Here is an 18,004-nt window from a genome sequence, read left to right as displayed (position 1 = left end):
ATATTACTATTTGCATTGAGGCAACGGGATAGCTACATCACTACGATGTTAGTATACAAAACGCGGAGGCTGAGCATTTTGAAGATATAATTCTAATTACAAAAATTCGCTTAAGGATGTCATGCTTTTTTAAACATGTCCTTGTACCTGCAATTCATTCGACTAATATGGACTTTTTTTTTTTACTTTTTCAGTTTGTGAGTTCTTTGTTAAGAACAATACAAACCCCATCAATGAGTTGAAGGAATGCTGGTTTGTATTTCTCGTATACTGTGGATATCCGAAGGCTTTTTACAACGAAACGAGCTGTTACTCTCCTGGGAATTATCGAGTAACAGTTAAACACTGAAGAACTTCAACCTGAAGATACACCTCTGTCAACAACCCTATATAGGCTAATATTGTAACATATACAGCTGCGATATTTAAGCTGTATAGATTTGAGTGTTCATAACACCATTCTAGCGTCAAAATATGCCATTTTGTCGTTTTCAGTACTGTGATTTTAATTCATAAAGTTTTGAGAAACAATAAGTCTTTATGTAATAAAATGAACCACTAATATATTATTTATCAATGGTCACCTTCTTTTCATTTTTAGGCCATATACACGGTACATTTTAATTAACACAAAAATTTATTAAACTTTTCAGGCGGATACATTTACCTTTGCAGACGCGTATAGATCGTATGCTTCAACGCGGGTCATCTAAAACATGTAGCAACATATAAGCAACGAATAAAAACATTAAAAAGCAATTAATTTAATATTCGCAAATTAATTACTATTCTCTTCATCTACAAATTTCGTGCTTAGTGACACGTCATGATAAAACAAAAGAACACGCACATCTGAACACTGGCATTGCATTCGCAGGTACTACGAGAAGCAAACCAATTTTTAGTTAGCGTAAAACGCAGTTAAAACAAGAACATCAAACCAAGAACACGATCATGGCCGGAACATTTAGGATTAATTTATCTTGGTGCAGGTGGCGTGTAGAAAATACCGCAGCGATAGGTTAAGAAGTCAATGGAAGAGCATGCATCCCTAATGGATGGCAGCTTCAGAGTCAGCGCGACAGAGCAGGATAGGACAAGACGAGCACGCAATAAAAGAATAATAAAAGAAAATAGCACGGTGAAAACCATAAGCGTCAAAACAAAACACACCACGGCGCATAAAGCACACAGCAACATAACGCACACAACAACCGCAAGTAGTTGCAAAGCACTAAGAGCAGGGGGCGTTAGGAAATGAAACGTCTCCCCTTTGATCAACCACTGACTGTGATAAAAAAAGTGGTGTTTGAATGTTGTTCCTGATAATAGGGAGTTTTAGTGGATATTTCAGATACCTCCGATCACAACACCTCCCTCGCCTTTGCGTATGCAAGGTATCGTTGTCGGGTGTTATCGCAAGTGTCGAACGAACAACTGAGACTCACTAACAATTCTCCTCTACTACATGCGCATGTATCGATTGAACATTAATAACATAATCGGCAAAGCAGCACCAATATCAATGAAGGCGTCGCCGTGCCGCTGTCGACAGCCATATCCGTTGGAGTGTTCAATGTTCCCGCTTAGTCGAAAGGAGAGCCCTGGCGACGATCGAGACTACGCGCTTTGTCGGCGCCGGTGGCTTCTCTTCGTTCGCTTGCTGTTTTCTCCTGACCACGGTGTGCTCCTGACTCACGTTACGTCGTAAACTCGTGCAGTTGTGAGCGTTTCTTCGGTGTTATTTTCTGTGGGCTGAAGTGGGAACGCTGCGGTCACCCTCGTCGACGCGGTAAGCTCTATCAGATGCTCCAATGACGCCACCGCCGTGACGCTCACGCGGGTGCTTGCTTTAATAAATGAAGTATGCCTAATAGCGAGCGCGAAGAGCTCGCTGTTAGGCAGCGAAAACAGCGTGAGTGAAAAGCTCAACACACTCATTCGCAAGACATACAAACTGGCCTTAGATGTTCTCCCAACAACCTCCGCAGAGAAACTACTTCACAACACTTTGGAAGAGCTATCTAAAGCACACAAGTCGAGCCAGTTCGAAAGACTCAAGCTCACCAGGACAGGCTGGGAAACCTTAAAAGAACTGGGCTACGTGTTCGAAGACGATTTGAGAAGTAAACAAAGGATTCACGTACAACGAAGTGAAAAAGTTACGATAGTGTCTATTGCTCGCAATATTCATCCAGAACACAACTAGAAAGAACGGCAAGGGTGAAAGCACTCAGAAAGACCCACGATAGAGACGACGAGCGCGTGCTCTTCTACACAGACGCAGCGCGGTACAAAGGAAAGGAAGTACACGTGATCAGCGTTTTAAACAACAAGGGAGAAGTCGCGGCGGCCTCCGCGGGGACCCTGGACCGTGTTTGGCAAAGGACACGGCAATGGTTTTCACAGCGACGGCGGGCAAAGAATACATCACGGTCATAACAGACTCACGAGCCATCTGCAGTAATTACCAACTAACCCGAAAATCAACATCTGCCCTCGAAACGTTAGCAAGAATCAGACCCCGCAATATATATATATATAGTCTGGACGCCGGTACACGAATCCCCAGCGGGTACTCTGGGCTACCTCGCCGGGCGACCACACTCCAGGGGACACACACGAAGGCGTTCTGAAAAGATAGACGGGCATCCTGGCGCATTACAAAGTACGAAGGAGAATCTACTCTCCTCCCTACTTCAATATACCCAAACAAGACACAGACACACTTAAAGAGCTACAGACAAACACTTTCTCGCAAGCGATGTATCCAGATTACTACGACTACAAATGTAATAACTGTAAGGTGTCGAAAACAATACCATATTGTATGACAGTTCAAGCGCAACACCTCCACACACCCCATTTCCCGAATAACTGCGGAGCAGTGAGTGGGAGGACCAGCTGACCAGCTCCAGCCCTGAGGACCAGTCCCGGCTGGCGGCGCTGGACCGTGGCGTCCTGGACTGAGAATGACACCCACCTGGGGACAACCTGCAAGCTTTCGTCTGCTTAGAATTCAATCAAGTGTATTCCTCTTCCATGCTGAACTAAAGCAGGGCTTGGAAGCAGTATTTATTCATTAGTGAAATGTGGTGTGTTTGTGAACTCTCGCTCATTGGGATCAGTTGCGGGGTAATTTCATTTCATTTGTTCGATCTTAGGGCCAGGCTTCTGAGGGCGAAGGAGGGGGACATACCATAAATAATAAAATTCAATGAAACAAACAACAAAACAGAACGCACTCTTGTAATGAAGCTATAACTTGGAAACCACAAAACATTGATAATCTAATTGTGCATACGCCAAGAAATATAAATACTTATTTATTCTTATTCCACAAGGACATTAATTGAAATTATCTATACTGATTTTTGATCAGAACCGATTAAAAGAAAAATCAGGTGAGCAAAAATTGTTGCGTCTTATCACTGTAACACATTAAGGCTTCGTAGATCAAGGTAAGAATGGTGTTCTGCCGTCGCGCAACACATAATTTAGTTTTGAACAAATAAAACCTTCTTACCAGTATGCAATAAAATATTGGGCGACAATTCTTATTGAAGCCTTGTGGTTCAAGTGAACTGCAAATGCATTGCCAGTAGTTTCGCATTGTGGAAAACCCACAATTCATAAAGATGGGGCGTTTCTCGCTTTGTAATACTTAGACTGAGCAAAATTTCTCCTCATATAGCAACCGACTACCACGGGGCCACGTCACGAATCCATAAGGTTCACGGAGCCGTTAACTCATCATGGAACTCTATTACTGTGCCAGTACATAAGAATGGCAGAACGGATGATGTAAAAAATTACAGACCTGTGTCGTTGCTATCTCCCTTTGCTAAGATATATGAACATGTTTTATTTGAGCGCAATTCAAACTTTTTTTTAAGCATAAGATAAGCCCTTCACAACACTGTTTTATGCATGGAAGGTCTGTTGAGACAAATCTGGTGTCTAGTTTGAATTTTGTTTCGCCTACTGTGTCAACGTGGACAGGTAGACGTTGTACATTTTGACCTTTCTAAGACTTTTGATCTGGTAGACCATTCGCTCCTTGCTCACACGCTAGAATCCTACAGCGGGAGTACCTCCCTTTGTTCCCTGTTTCTAGGTTATTTGTCTAATAGACACAATTTGTTCGTGTTTTGGACATCACTCCCGGCCTTATGCTTCTTCGGGCGTGCGGCAAGGCTCCATAATTCGGCCGATCTTTTTCAATGTTTTTATTAATGATTTGAGTTGAATCATTAGTAATTCGGTCATCTTGCAATATGCCGACGATGTCAAGTTGTTTAGGCAGATCATATCCTTGGAAGACTGAAAGACTTGTGGAGGATGTTAGGCGCGTGTACCAATTGGTTTCGTCAGGACATGCGCACGCTCAATCCTTCTAAAACCGCTATTATGTCTTTGTCCAAGAAGGTAGAAGAAATCAAATTTCGTTACCAGATTGGCAATGATCTTCTGCGAAAAATCTAGTGCACGCGTGACCTTGGTGTATACTAGGGATGTCGCGAACCACCCTAGGTTCGATTTCGAAAGGTTTCGATATTTGCGAAGCGAACTGAGGTTCGATTTCGAAAAATTTCGATATTTTCGTACCGACCGAGGTTCGATTTCGAAAAATTCGCAACTTTTGTCCACAGCGGAGTTTCGAATTCGAACATTTCGAAGCTTTCACGGTTTCTAAAATTTCGAATTCGAATATTTCGAATATTTTTTTACTTCAGGTTCGATAAATTCGAAGATTTCGAAATTCTTTGTAAAAAGAATTCGAAAACTTCGAACGCTTCGAATTTTTATAGACGTGAAGTTCGAACAATTCGAAGTTTTCGAATTTCTTTTCGCATAAAGTTCGAAAAGTTCGAAGGTTTCGATTCTCTTTTAACGCTAAATTAAAAAAAAAAAAAAAAAAAAATTTAGAAGATTTTGAATTTCTTTCTAATCCAAGTTTTCGAAGTTCGGAGTCCGATTTTCAAGTTTTTCCACAGTTTACGTTTCAAATAACGTTTTCACGACTCACTGGTTTTCACAAAATCAAGTTTAGAAAAGTTAGGGTGTGATATCTAGATTCTGCGAAGTTGGTCAGGCAATGAAATGAGACGACGAGTGTCCCGGATGTGCTAGAATATTTGCCAGTGCAGAATTGTGACCGCCAGCCCTGGGGGGGGGGGGGGGGGGGGGGGGGGTTTAACCTGCATTACGCAGTAGTGATTGCACGAACACACTGTTTTACGAGACTCTTCCAGTTCGAAACGGCCAGGGGCGAGCAGGAGGTTGAGGCTCAGAAAAACCTTGAAGCGACCTGGCAAACTACCTCGCCACCCCTTGCACACTGGTAGTAATCCGATCCGGTGAAGTTTATAATTGTCCCGGAGGTTTATTTTCTGGGATGGAGGAATCGCCTCGCAAAAAGCACAAAAGCCGACACAACTCGAGGTCGAGGAGCGTTCTACCATACAAGTGGCGTCGGAAGAGGAAAAACGGGGGGAAAGAGGGTAGCGGGGGGGGGGGGGGGGGGGGGGGGGGGGGCTTCAGCCTCCTTCTTTTCCTTGCAGGTATTTCGGACTGTTAATGAAAACAATACGGGGAAAGAGGGCGTGGTCGAGCTTATTTTAATCTGAAATTATTTAGGCATATGTATAGCTAATGTCGCTCTTCACTGCATAAAAGGTTGCGTAGATGGTCATTGTTAGAAACTCGTTGTCAGAAGGCACTGCTCGTCACATGCTTTGTGGTTCGGAAGTTCAAAGCTGTCTTTTCGACCTAAACACCTGTGCCGATAGTAACAAAAAAAAAAGAATAAATGCGGGAATAAAAAGCAGGAGAAAAAAAAAAACTATCAAGAATTTGTTGGAAGTGTTCTATTCTTGCATATTCAGAAGTTCAGAACTTCGAAACAGTTTCTTTTACCAAAATGTGTACAGGCTAAGAGAAACACGTCCCAGGAACGTGAAGCGAAAAAAAAAAAGTTTTCTTTTAATGACGTGCTGAACTTGAACACTACTAGAAATCTTCTCCCATGAGTTAATTTATTCCTTAACGTGAAAAAACAATAAATATATTATTTTGTATTCTGCAGATGGCAATGATATGTACTGTCTGTGGTGTTAATTTAAATGCGGTACTTCAAACAACTTAGACGAAAATAAATATCAAGTTTAGGTTATAATTGCACACAGATACATGTTTGGACATTTCTTCGAAACTCACGTTAAATAACAATAATAACATCTTAAGACGGCACTTACCTAGGCTATACATAGATCATTCTTAAAAAAGTATAACATATCTACCATAAATAGCTCCGGCTGCAGCGTGCTTCAAATCTGGCACAAACGATAATCGTCAAAAACCCGTCGTCCTTCCTCGCCCCTTCGGGGATTTATTTCTTTAAACCTAAGCATGCCAGAACATTGAAATAAACGACATTGTCTTTCGTAAGGAACGCAGCACCGCGTGTAAAAGTTCGAGAAAAAAAAAATTACGAATGTACCCCACTACTTGAAATCAAATGAAACCGTCCGCCGGTCTTTCGAAGTTCGACGAACGTCGAACTTTTACCCTAAAAGTTCGAAGTTCGTCGAAGTTCTGACTTTTCAGAATTCGAAAGTTCGAAACTTTTCGAATTTTCTTGATAAATAAGTTCGAAAGTTCGAAATTCATCGAATTTTTTGGTCAGTCAAGTTCGAAAGTTCGACAAGCATCGAACCTTGCAGCGCAATAAGTTCGAAAGTTCGAAAAAGATCGAATTTCTTAGCGTAATAAGTTCGACGGTTCGAAAAGCGTCGAACTTTTTAGCTTAACAATTTCGAAAATTCGACCTCCGTCGAATTTTACGATATAGACAATTCGAAAAATCGAAATCTTTCGAACCTTTCGACCCGCTTGATTCGATCATCGAAACTTCGATTCGAAAAAAGTTCGCGGCATCCCTAGTGTATACATAGACTCTTCGTTATATTTTACTGCACAAGTGAACAACCTTATAAATGACTCTTTGCGTAAGCTGTGAGTAACTTCTACACTCTCAAGAAAAAAGGGTGTAAAAAGGTGTATTCTACACCGTTTGTCCCATATAATACACCCCCAAACTTCAATTCGACATACAGCACCCTACAGTCGAACAGACGGCCCGACATTTTACGAGGGGCTTGATAGCCGTGTGGTACAACTTATTAAAATAGCTAACGTACGTTTTACTGAACACGAAAAAAATAATCCGGGTTTTTTTTTACCCTACTGTAAAAACTCGGTGTTTTCTTTATGTGGTCTTTGATAAGTACTTTATTTATTAAAAATGTTGTACCACAAGGCTATCAAGCCTCTCGTAAAATTTCGGGCCCTCTGTTCGACTGTGGGGCACTGTACGTCGAATTGAAATTCTGGGGTGTATTATATGGGACAAAGGGTGTAAGAATACACCTTTCGAAACCCATTTTTCTTGAGAGTGTAGAATCACGCGTGAGTTCTCCACAGCAACCTGTATTGTACGGTTATATTTCTCGTTAACCCGGACCAAGCTGGAGTTTTCCTCTCTAGTCTACGAGACAAGAGAGTCTACGAGACAAGAGATGATTGAAAACGTTAAAAAACTTTTTTTTATTTGTTTATGATCGTTACATTGGTCGTACTGTTTATTATTTTTATGCGAGACTGTTGGAACGACGCGAATGCCCTACTTTGAGTTCCAGGCGGCGTGAGCGCGATCTTGTTTTCCTGTATAAATGTATTCATGAATTAATTGATTGCCCAGATCTCATATCTGCTGCTAATATTCGCCTTCCAAGTCGAGTTTTGCAGGTTTCTCCGACTTTCTATGTTAATCACATAAGCCAAACCAGTCCCATGACCCGTATTCAAAACTTCTACAACACCCTCAGTGGAGTAGATATTGATGTTTTTAACCCAAATTTCGTAGCTTTTAAGACTTTTGCAACTAACCGGTGAACATTTTGTTGTGCATTATTACCAAGGCATCAAGCTGCTCATGAGCACAGAAAATAAACAAATGAATGATTGAATGAATGATTGAATGAATGAATGAATTTACAACTATGGCATAAATTGATTAGACCTTAGGACGTCATTCACCACCACGTAACGAGTTATTCACAATGCCGCGCTCAATTTGACCGTGATCGGGCGAGTTAATAAGTGAATCTTGCGCAACTGAAGGTAACAAGGTAAAAAAATTGTCACTAAAATATTATTCGTTTGGCTCGGTCGAAGGGTTAGTAATATGTTTGATATGCGACCATCCTTCACCGATCTGGAGAGAAACCTGTCATAAGATTCCAGTCAATAGGGTACGCGCATTTGCTTCACAAACCTCTACCTTCCTTTTTGAGAATAATAAGAACTGACAAAAATTAGAACCTTAAAAGGACACTAACCGCCGAGTTCGAAAGCCTCACTCCCAATTGAGGCGCCCCTCCACTTCCTCAAAGAAGGCGGGATTGACGGCGACGGCCAATCGCGAGGACGAATAAACCTGCTTATTCGTCCTCGCGATTTCCCATCGCCGGCCTTCACGCCTTCCTTGAGGAAGTGGAGGGCCGCCTCAATTGGTGTGCGGTTTTTAAATTCGGCGGTAAACATATAAAACAATTTTTCTATCTGATTACGACAGGCCTATCTATCAATGCTTGTCAAAAAAAAATGTTTGCCCATTCTTTACGTTACAATTTGACTTTTTTGTTATTTCCGTGTTTCAGAATTTTTTTCAGAATTTGTAGCCAACTAGAGTGCGCTCTGAGTTCGCTGGACCTCAGAGCGCATGCTATACTTTGTCTCACCCTAGCATGAACTGTTGTTGGCCGTGCATGCTAAAAACGCGATATATTTGCTTTGGATGAAACTTTGGCGGCGGCACGAGCGCTCGTGCAGCGAGTGGTCCAGCCTCAAGGCAGTGAAGGCTACCTGCTTGAGCTCAAACAACCTTCGCAGTTCATGTTAAGATGAGGCGAAGTGGATCCAAGGGAGGGGTGGGGTGCTGCCGGCACGTAAAACTTGTCACAAAACTAAATGTGTAAGAGATAAGACGTTGAAAAGGAAGTGGTACAATTTTGGTTTCGGCCGGACATCGAAAAATTTGGACTGTAACACAAATACTAGGCAGTTTCTTTTTTCGAGGAACATTTATTCTGAGACACGCCTGTCCTTCACAGGTAAACAAATATCTTCCTAGGTTCAGTGTTTTCTTAAGCGTCAAGATTTCGCGGGGCTTAAAGATTAGACTGATTTGGGTAGTTGTCCGCGGGATTTTTATAATTACGCCAATTCCACCTCCTCAAGTATTTTGAAGACGTGTACAAAAATATCAATAATCTTAATAGCTTAAATTCTGACAAAAGATCTGCGGTGGCATTTATTTTTGTCAAAACAAAAGCATCAATTTGGTCATGTATTTCATTAGCAATTACCTGGAATTCGTTCCAGTATTTTTGTATATTGCGAATGTTTACGAGTAAAACTGAACGAGTCAAAAGAAGACGCGGAAAACAATTCAGCGAGAAAACATTGGCGTACTGTAAAAAAAAACTAGCCATTATGAATACTTAATTAAGTCCAGGTTAAGGCAGCTGGATCCTGGGAAAGTAGCACCAAGCTTCCCGTATGGTCGCCATTTTGGTTTATGGAATCTTCAATTTCTCCTTCAACTTTTCATTTTTTTTTTCGCCAGCCGATTAAAATTTACTGGTGACAGGCAGTTTTATAGAGACGTTTCTTGAATAACGGTATTTCGTTATCCACACACCGGCGAAACAAGCGTAGATCTTCACACCGCCACCACAGACGTCCCCGAAGCTTGGAGGCTGTGAAAATAAATTCCTCAATTTTAAATACGCAAGATCGACATTGCCAAGGATGCGAAATATGTGGAAATCAGCATGATCGATTACTATTGCATGCAGAGCGCCAAAGGCTTTTACATTGGCGAGGAACGTTTTCAGTACGATGATGCTTCACAGAGATCTTGGTGCGACTGCTTCAGAACGACCCTTTGGAATCTTCGAAGACTTAAATCGGCCCAAATGGCGATGGCTATGACAACTGACACCAATCAACCAATCACTTTATGGGGTCTGGTCGTTTGTGTGTTAATATGTGTGTCAGTATTTCTGTGTGTCCCTCCAACAGACATGGAAGGCAATGGAGTTGCTTTCCCAGGATCCAGCGAGTTCAGTCCACGTAATTTCGCTGTATAATCCGTACTAGAGGAAAATCTTCCTCTCTATCGTAGATTCGCAGCTTCTTCTTCCAGGCCAATTTGTAATCATTCTCCCTTTCACGAGAGCGAGCAAGCCAGAAACGTTCCTTGTTGTTCTCGGTTACGTTTCATTGAAATGCAGTCTCTCCGGTGGGCTCTCAGAAGACAATGACGTAAGTTTGCAACGCGTTTGCATTTACCGGTCTTTGTCGCCGATGAATACGCTCGCTTGCCTGATATTCTGTAAACTGATATGACATCAAATTGAGTATGTTCCAGGACCTCGAGCTTGTCCGCCAGCTACGCCGGATTCAGACTACTTATACATCATACAAAAGCGAGTGTGCATACAGATTCGAACGCAAGTCATCGCGAGATCCGTGCTTCAAACTCCGGATGGCAATGAGTTCAAGGAGAAGCTCGGAACGTGTCATTCGAACCACGGATATCGTAGTGAGTCGTGTTTGCAGCCTGCCTTTTGTATGATGTATTAGCAGAATGACCTTGGCTTAAAAAAGATGCAAGAGCCTCGCCATGTATGGGCTTTAATCCATTAATATTCATATTCGCAAGTTTCAGCGATGGTGGTACTGCGGTGTGAGAATCGCCCTTTAGCTATTAGATGATAGGATCCACAATAAAGATGCTTGCCTGCACGCTCCTGGCGGAAAAAAATAAAGTAAGGCTTTAATACTGCTCGTATATAGCAAGACTAGAATAACTTACGCATCGCGGACCCAGCCTCGTACTGCTGTTCTACGACGATCATCCAGATGACAGCCATTTTGATAGGCACCAGTGAGCATCCTACGGGTCGTGAAAGTTAATAATTTTGGAGGCGACTACGTTTGTCTCAGTCATTCATTACAGATTTGAGACTTTGAACAGTATCAGCCTGTTCGGAAACCGTATCTTTCAAGGCTCTCCTTTTTGTTACCCAAATCGTTGATGTGCGTTTTATGGTTAGACGCCGTTTCCGAAAGGATCTCATACTTCTGCCCTATATAAGTGATGGAGGCTCTCACCTCTTCAGCAGACGCCTTAATAAGATATATGGAAGGCTTCAGAGCAAAAGCTCTGATGCCTTTCATATATAATATTATGCTGCAACGCTTTCATTTAAATGTGTCTCTTGCCCCAATCTGTTCCCTGATTGTCCCCAAAGTAACGCATGCTTCCTCTTCTTACACCAATCACAGTATTCCCCCTCTAAAATATGCCCACTTCTGATTTTTATTTTATCTAGAGCTGCCCTCGTAGCGAGCAAGACGGTTCCAATGTACCACAAACATGCAGAAACGAGTCTTTTCTCACACAATACACCACGTCGTTAAGGAGCGCGACAACAGTGAATCGCCCTTGCCAGTTTCTTTGGAGCTTCGGAGAAAGTCCTTGTTTCTGTAGTGGGTTTTACAGTCACAGTCTGTCACCCGGTTGAAAAGCCTCTTGCGTGGCTCTGCTCGTTATGGCGTGCCTTTATGCTCTGGAAACCGATAGACAGGCTGCTTCTGACGAAGTCGCGAGTTTGTTCTAGACGTGTAATCAAGTCGTTAACGGACGACTTCGGTTGAGAGGGACGGTTTGGCGGTCTTGACAAGGGCGAGCTCGCATGGCATACAAATTTCCCGCCCAAGGAGAATCACAGCAGACGTTTGCCCGGTGAGTTCATGAACAACTGTTCGGTAAGAGTACAGAAATGAAGGAACAAAGTTATCCCAGACTTAATAGCTGTTAACAAACAGCCAAATTTTGCAATATAGTGCAAGTAAAGCGCTCCACGTGTCCTTGGGACTGAGGATGCAGCGGCGTAGATCGTGTTTTGGTTATGTTAAATTGTTGGCAAACATCTTGAAATACTTGGCACTCAAAGTTCCGCCGTTGGTCCCAATGCAGCAACAAGGATTCGCCGTATCGGGATATCCAGTAAGTCACCAGAGCGTCCTCCACAACAGGAGCAGTCTGATCAGGAATGGCGATGACTTCTGGCCATTTCGAAAAGTGATCCGCAATGACGAGTAGATACCGGTCTCCAGTTTTTGTTGATGGTAATAAAGCTAAAACGTCGATGGCAATAAGTTCAAGTGGAGCTCCACTGATGCAGATGGCGCGTGCGCTTTCTTCTGTGGGCCCTTACGCGAGGTGCACATGTCGCATTGACGGCGCCATAACTTAGCGTCATTGTGGCACTGCAACCAGTAGAAGCGCTCGCGTATCTTCCGAACAGTGCAATTGACGCCAAATAGCCTCCTTCAAGACTGCTGTGAAGCTATCTGAAGATCTGGACGCGAAACTCGGGCTGTACCACTACCTGCCACACGACAGAATCACCAGCAGGTTATTCGCAGCGTCGATACAAAGTTCGTTGCGCAATTTCAGCCCGTCCCACTGGGCGCAATAGCTTAAAACGTCTAGAGAAAGGTGCAATATCTCGGTACATGATGGTAGGCGACCGCTTCGCTTCCATTGAACACGTATGCCGACAGCAATGTCAGGCAACTGGGTCTCCTGGATCTCTTGAGGTGGCCTCATGTTGTTAATAATGGTTACCAGGCAGATGGTATCGGTCAAGGTTGAATTAAGGCGGGCCATGCTCAAGTACTGTCAACAGGAGCCCTCACACATGATCGTTTAGAGAGGGCGTTAGCGCTGACCTTTCGTGTGGCACAGAAGGGCTGCGACACCAAAGAAAGGACATTGGGCCATACCTGAAGCCTGTGGTGCTGCATTACTACAAACAAAATCAGACTCTTACACGAAACGCGCACATGCACATACACTCACGTGCTCGCGCACGTGTATGTGTGAGTGTGCCTGCGTGCGCACGGACTCACACGCACTCATACACGTGCGCGAGCACGTGAGTGTATGTGTAAATCATTGTTGTTGAAGGTAGCCCAATGCGTCCTTGCTTTGATGTCCTGTTGCTCGAGGGGCGGGCACTATGTCAGCTCCCTCGGCAGAGAAGGCGTGAGTGGTAGAGCCCTGGGCAGAAAAAAGTTTGAATGTCGCTCAGCTCGGCAGAATAGTGGCTGCAAACCACCAGATCTAATCCCGCGCAGCTTCTGCACTAGTTGAAGCTCCGAATCTGGTGTCAAACACACTTGGAAGGCATATATCGCAAGCTCAAAATGATAGGTTAGTCTTAAGGCGAGTACATACCTTAAAATAGATGAATATCCAGAATTTTCGATAGTCTTAGACGCTTTCATTCGTCTCGGCCCGCCCGGCCTGCCGACTGAACGTTTTCACCGTCGCTTCAAGCGTCATGAAGATACCGGCGGCGACGCTGGTGGCCGCGGGCTGTGCGCGTCTGCGTGGTTCGGGGGACTTTTATCAGATCGGTCCGCGTCGAGCAGTGTCCTCACCTAAAGAGTATATATCTTAAGCCAGACCTCCTGTCTCCTTGCGTCTCATCGACACCATCGACCAAATCGAAATCAACATGGCGGTCGCCGTCTCGGTTGTCTCGGTGGCGATGGGTGTTTCAGAAGTCGTTCACACTGTTATTCGTGTAAAACCACTCCAAAACACCTTTTTTGAGTACCTTGCATGATTTTTAACAAAGCCATTCGCTATGCAATGTGTCAATGTATACTAATTTCTGTAAATAACGCGTATTTTACCCCCAAATAGTCAACAAATACTCAGGACTCGGTAACAATGTAGTTCATATCAGGGTTAGTGTGGGCAGCGCAAGTGACTGCAGAAACAACGTGGCATTCGGTATAAGCGTTGTTGATGAAGAGTTCTTTGTTCGGCCTAGAGATAACTAACAGGCTATTATGCGCCGCCATTTTCGTGCTTACCGTGGCGTAGGTGCAAATGGCGTTCATGGCAATTTGAGAATGTGACCCCTTGAGCTTAGATGCGGTGTCAGGAAGCTCGGGCACAGGGTTGGGCAGTACCGCAATACAAATGTATCGCGATAGTATGTCAGAAGTATATTTCGTATCTGTATTCCTGTATCGAAATACATTTGGAATGTTTCTTTGTGTTGCGATGCAATCAGGATACAATGTATTTCCTTACATTTCTTCAAAAATATCCCCCCTCAAAAAAAAAGAAAAAAAAAAGATCCAAACGTTTTTTTTTTATTTATTTTTTTATTTTTTATTTATGGTTAAGTAGGTGCTGGGGCATTGTTACTATGCTTACCAACTATCCTTTTGATTCTCGAAACTATTTTCCTATGCGCCCTCTTCTCTCTTCTGAGAAGTGTTAAGTAGTCGGGGACTCGAACCAGGTAGCGTGCCAGGAGTGGAATCGGAGCATCTACTGCCGCGCATGTCCCTAGGTAAGGGTTTCATGAGTCATTGTTTGCTGGGAGTCAATGCCCGCTGCTAACCGTCTCCCTTGCCTTACCTTACAGAGTACACCCAGCCGGCAAAGCTGAGTCACAGTCCGTTGCAGCACGAGCCTGGTGGTGGTTGATTTGAAATAGTAGGATAACTCATGGAGTGAAATTAAACGGATCTCTGAATATGTCCTCGCCCGTTACTGCACGGCTCAAGGGTACGTCATAAGTCGACGTGAACGTGACCCGCTGCTCTGCTGACCCGATACCCAGGAAGGAGGCCAGACGTGGCCTCGCTGTGCCGACCCAGACTTCATGCACCACAGGTGTCCCCCAGCGGTTCGTATCTCTGGCCCATCCCACGGCGTCGTCACTTCTCACAGGCGGCGAGAGAGCCTCCCACTCAAGACTGAGTAGTCTGCTCCGGTCTCCACGAGTGCCGATGCGTCGTGGCCGTCCATAACAACGTTTAGGTTTTTGGGCACCGTTGCAGAGGCGTCGTTGCGATGCGTGGGGTCGGGAGAGTGGGAGCGCTCCGGTGTTCTTGGAGGCTCTTTACTTAGGTCGTCTTCGGCACCGCCACCTCCAGGTGTTACCACACTCAGTTTTCCCGGCGACGCAGGGGGGACAAGCTCTGTCGGCGGGACCGACGAAGGGGCAATGCCGGACGTCGTGGGGATGGTGAGCGGGATCCCCGAGAACGACCCGGCACTAAAGATGGCGGACGGCGCAGGTACTCCTCAAAGTTTCTTGTTCGTTCTTCCAAGGGGGCGAGGGACGTTCGACGCAAGCCCTCTGAGCCCCATCTGGAAGAAGCTGCACAGGCAGTACACTTCGCCGGCCTCCCCACACTGGTAGCATATAGGGCGTCGGTCAGCCGTTCGCCACACGTCGGTCGTCCGGGGTGCACGGGGCTCCTGCAGGCGTACTGGGCCTGCTTGTCGTGGCTTGGGTCGTACGGTGGCGCAGGAGACTGACGTCGGGGCGGCGCGACATAGGCGCGAGGAGGAGGCGTTGGCCGTCGGGCCATTGCGGCGTAGGTTAAAGTGGGTTCCTCGGGGACTGCCACGCTAATGAAAGCCTCTCGCTGGGTGACTCTCTGGAGCTTTTCCCGCACTACCTCGGCGATGGATATCGAGGCAGGGCCATCAGCTGCGGGAAGAATTTTCCGGAGCTCTTCCCGGACGATGTTGCGGACAATTCCTAGACGGTTGCCAGCGCTGATGCCGCCCTGGTCGGATCGGGAAGATGCCAGCGTCGAAGCAACAGGCGTGCCGGCGAGTCGGTTGTAGTGGCTGTCTCGGATCGACAGGGCACGCTCGATGTTAGTTGCTTCGGCAACGAATTCATCGACAGTAGCTGGTGGGTTAGGAACAAGGCCGCCGAAGGTGTCACTCTTCACGCCTCTCATGAAGGCTCGCAGCTTCTTCTCCTTGGTAGACTGAGGGTCGGCGCGGCTGCTCAGACAGAGGAAACCTCCAACGAAGCTTGTGACAGTTTGTTTGTGGACCTTGCGTCCCTATTTGCAGGAGGTCTTCCGCTCTCTGTCGTCGTTGCAGGTTCGTGAATGTCTCCTTCAGGCCGGCAATACAGGTGTCCCATAACGTAAGTGAAGCCTCATGGTTCTCGAACCACTGCCTCGTGGTACCCTCCAAGGAGAAGTAGATGTTTTGGAGGCACTGCTCAGTGGTCCCTCTACTATGAGGGCTACACGTTCATAGTGCAGAAGCCAGTCCTCCACATCCTCGTGGGCCTCGCCATGAAAGGTCGTCGGGGTTCGGTGGGCGACGGGCAGGTAGACGACTGCGGCGGCAGTCGGGGTCTGCGACGACTGGTGGTCCATCGACGGCATCGTTGGCAGCTTAGTATGGGTTGGCAGAATTCCGAGTTAAGGGTTTAGGCCTCAGGTACCGCGACTGAATCGGGCCTCGGTACTATCTTCGTTGGGCCTGCGTGGGATCGGTGTCGGACGTGCACTGCGGGCCCTCAGAGGGGTACGCTGCAGGAACATGCGCTACCCCACGCCTCTACCAAAATGTCACAAATGCAGAGGTGACGAAACGATAAATAACTGAGAAAAATGAAAAGTCCAATAGGGCGAACTTGTGCTCCAAAAAAAATAAAATTCGACAAAAGGTAACGACTGAGCGTCGTGGGCGTTGAAGTCGGTGTAACAGCAGGATCGAATGCTGGGGCGAGACTGACTCCGCTTGCCATATCTCCCTTATTTATCAGCGTCGGTTTCTTCAACATTCGTCGTAGAAATATCGGAGCGTAGGACATTCGGAACTCGATCAGATGACAATCTTCTCGAACCTACCAGAACGCCAAGTTGAAAGAATTAAAAAAAAACAAAAAAACACTCCGCTGACTGGAATCGAACCTTGACCTTCCCCGCGACATTCAAGCGCAGTAACCATTCGTCAACTCACACGCTGGCTCGGCGACGCGCGTTGCATGTTGTATAAAAAGCTTTTTACGTTTTGCGTGCAGGAGTTGAAGGTTGTCACATTTTTGGCATGGTCCGCGTATAAACATGCGATCTATATACATCCGCAAAATGATGTGTCCGCCAGCCACGTTTTTTTTAAGTTTATGTGTTAATTAATTTGCACACTTCATCTGACATAAAGAATACAGAGACATTATGCATCGTTAAGTAAGATGAGTTTATTTTTTACATAAAAGCTCGTTGTTTTTCAAAGCGTTGCGAATTGACATTACAAGACTGAAAACCATAAGAGAACCTATTTTCATCCGAGATTTGTGTCAGAATCAGAAAAATCAGTGCTGTTTAAGAACAATAGCCCATTACCAAGTGCGTTTTATAGAGTGGTGTCTCTAGGTTGACTGACGTTTTTCAGTGTTTAGATGTTTTGGGTTGATTCAAGAGTAGCAGCTTGTATCCTTGTAAAAAGCCTTCGGGTATCCACAGTACGCGAGGAATACAAACCAGCATTCCTGCAGGTCAGTGGTTGGGATTGTATTGTTCTTAAGAAAGAACTCGCAAGCTGAAAAGTCAGAAAAAATAATATAAATAATAAATTCAAGCAGTACACTCTCAAGTGACCATTTCAAACTAAAGCGATGTTTTCAAAATGCCTAGCCTTCTCATTTTGTATACTAACCACTTGGTAATAAGGGTACCCGATTATATTTATATAAGTATGAATACAGATGATACCGAGGTTGTCACCATCGTACGTGGGGTCCAAATGATTGCTCAATCTAAAAGTGACGCACATTGGTGGAAATAGCCAACGAAGCCACAGGAGCGTGCGGTCTCCGAGCTACACTATTTTTAATAACGCTCACCTTTTTTATATCAAACATAGCAAAGGCCAGATAGCCAGATTTTGATAGCCGCTAATCTCGCAACCGGCCGGAAGAGGGCTCGAGCATGTTTCTCTCGCCATCAGTATGACACGGGCGTGTTGCTCGAGACCGCGCGCTCCCGTGGCTTCGTTGGCCCTTTCCACCAGTGTACCTCA

The 18,004-nt window shown here is 45.0% G+C and overlaps 2 protein-coding genes across 2 annotated transcripts in view; one reads left to right on the top strand and one right to left on the bottom strand.

The window, feature by feature from the left end:
- Window positions 1-389, top strand: part of LOC115322847 — a 36,699-nt gene extending 36,310 nt beyond the window's left edge. Inside the window, exon 11 of the mRNA XM_042294573.1 lies at window positions 195-389. Within this exon, the coding sequence (XP_042150507.1) occupies window positions 195-349 (155 nt within the window). The 3' untranslated portion in view covers window positions 350-389. The remainder of the gene's footprint in view (window positions 1-194) is intronic.
- Window positions 390-17,399: 17,010 nt separating this feature from the next.
- LOC115322651 overlaps window positions 17,400-18,004 on the bottom strand; it is a 52,399-nt gene continuing 51,794 nt past the window's right edge. Inside the window, exon 11 of the mRNA XM_040214558.1 lies at window positions 17,400-17,524. Coding sequence (XP_040070492.1) covers window positions 17,400-17,524 — 125 coding nt within the window. The remainder of the gene's footprint in view (window positions 17,525-18,004) is intronic.

This window comes from Ixodes scapularis, unplaced genomic scaffold, assembly GCF_016920785.2.
Source record: "Ixodes scapularis isolate PalLabHiFi unplaced genomic scaffold, ASM1692078v2 PGA_scaffold6__148_contigs__length_123643588, whole genome shotgun sequence".
Classification (NCBI taxonomy): domain Eukaryota; kingdom Metazoa; phylum Arthropoda; class Arachnida; order Ixodida; family Ixodidae; genus Ixodes; species Ixodes scapularis.
Note: the sequence above shows the minus strand (reverse complement) of the source record. Positions and strands in the feature narration are given on the sequence as shown.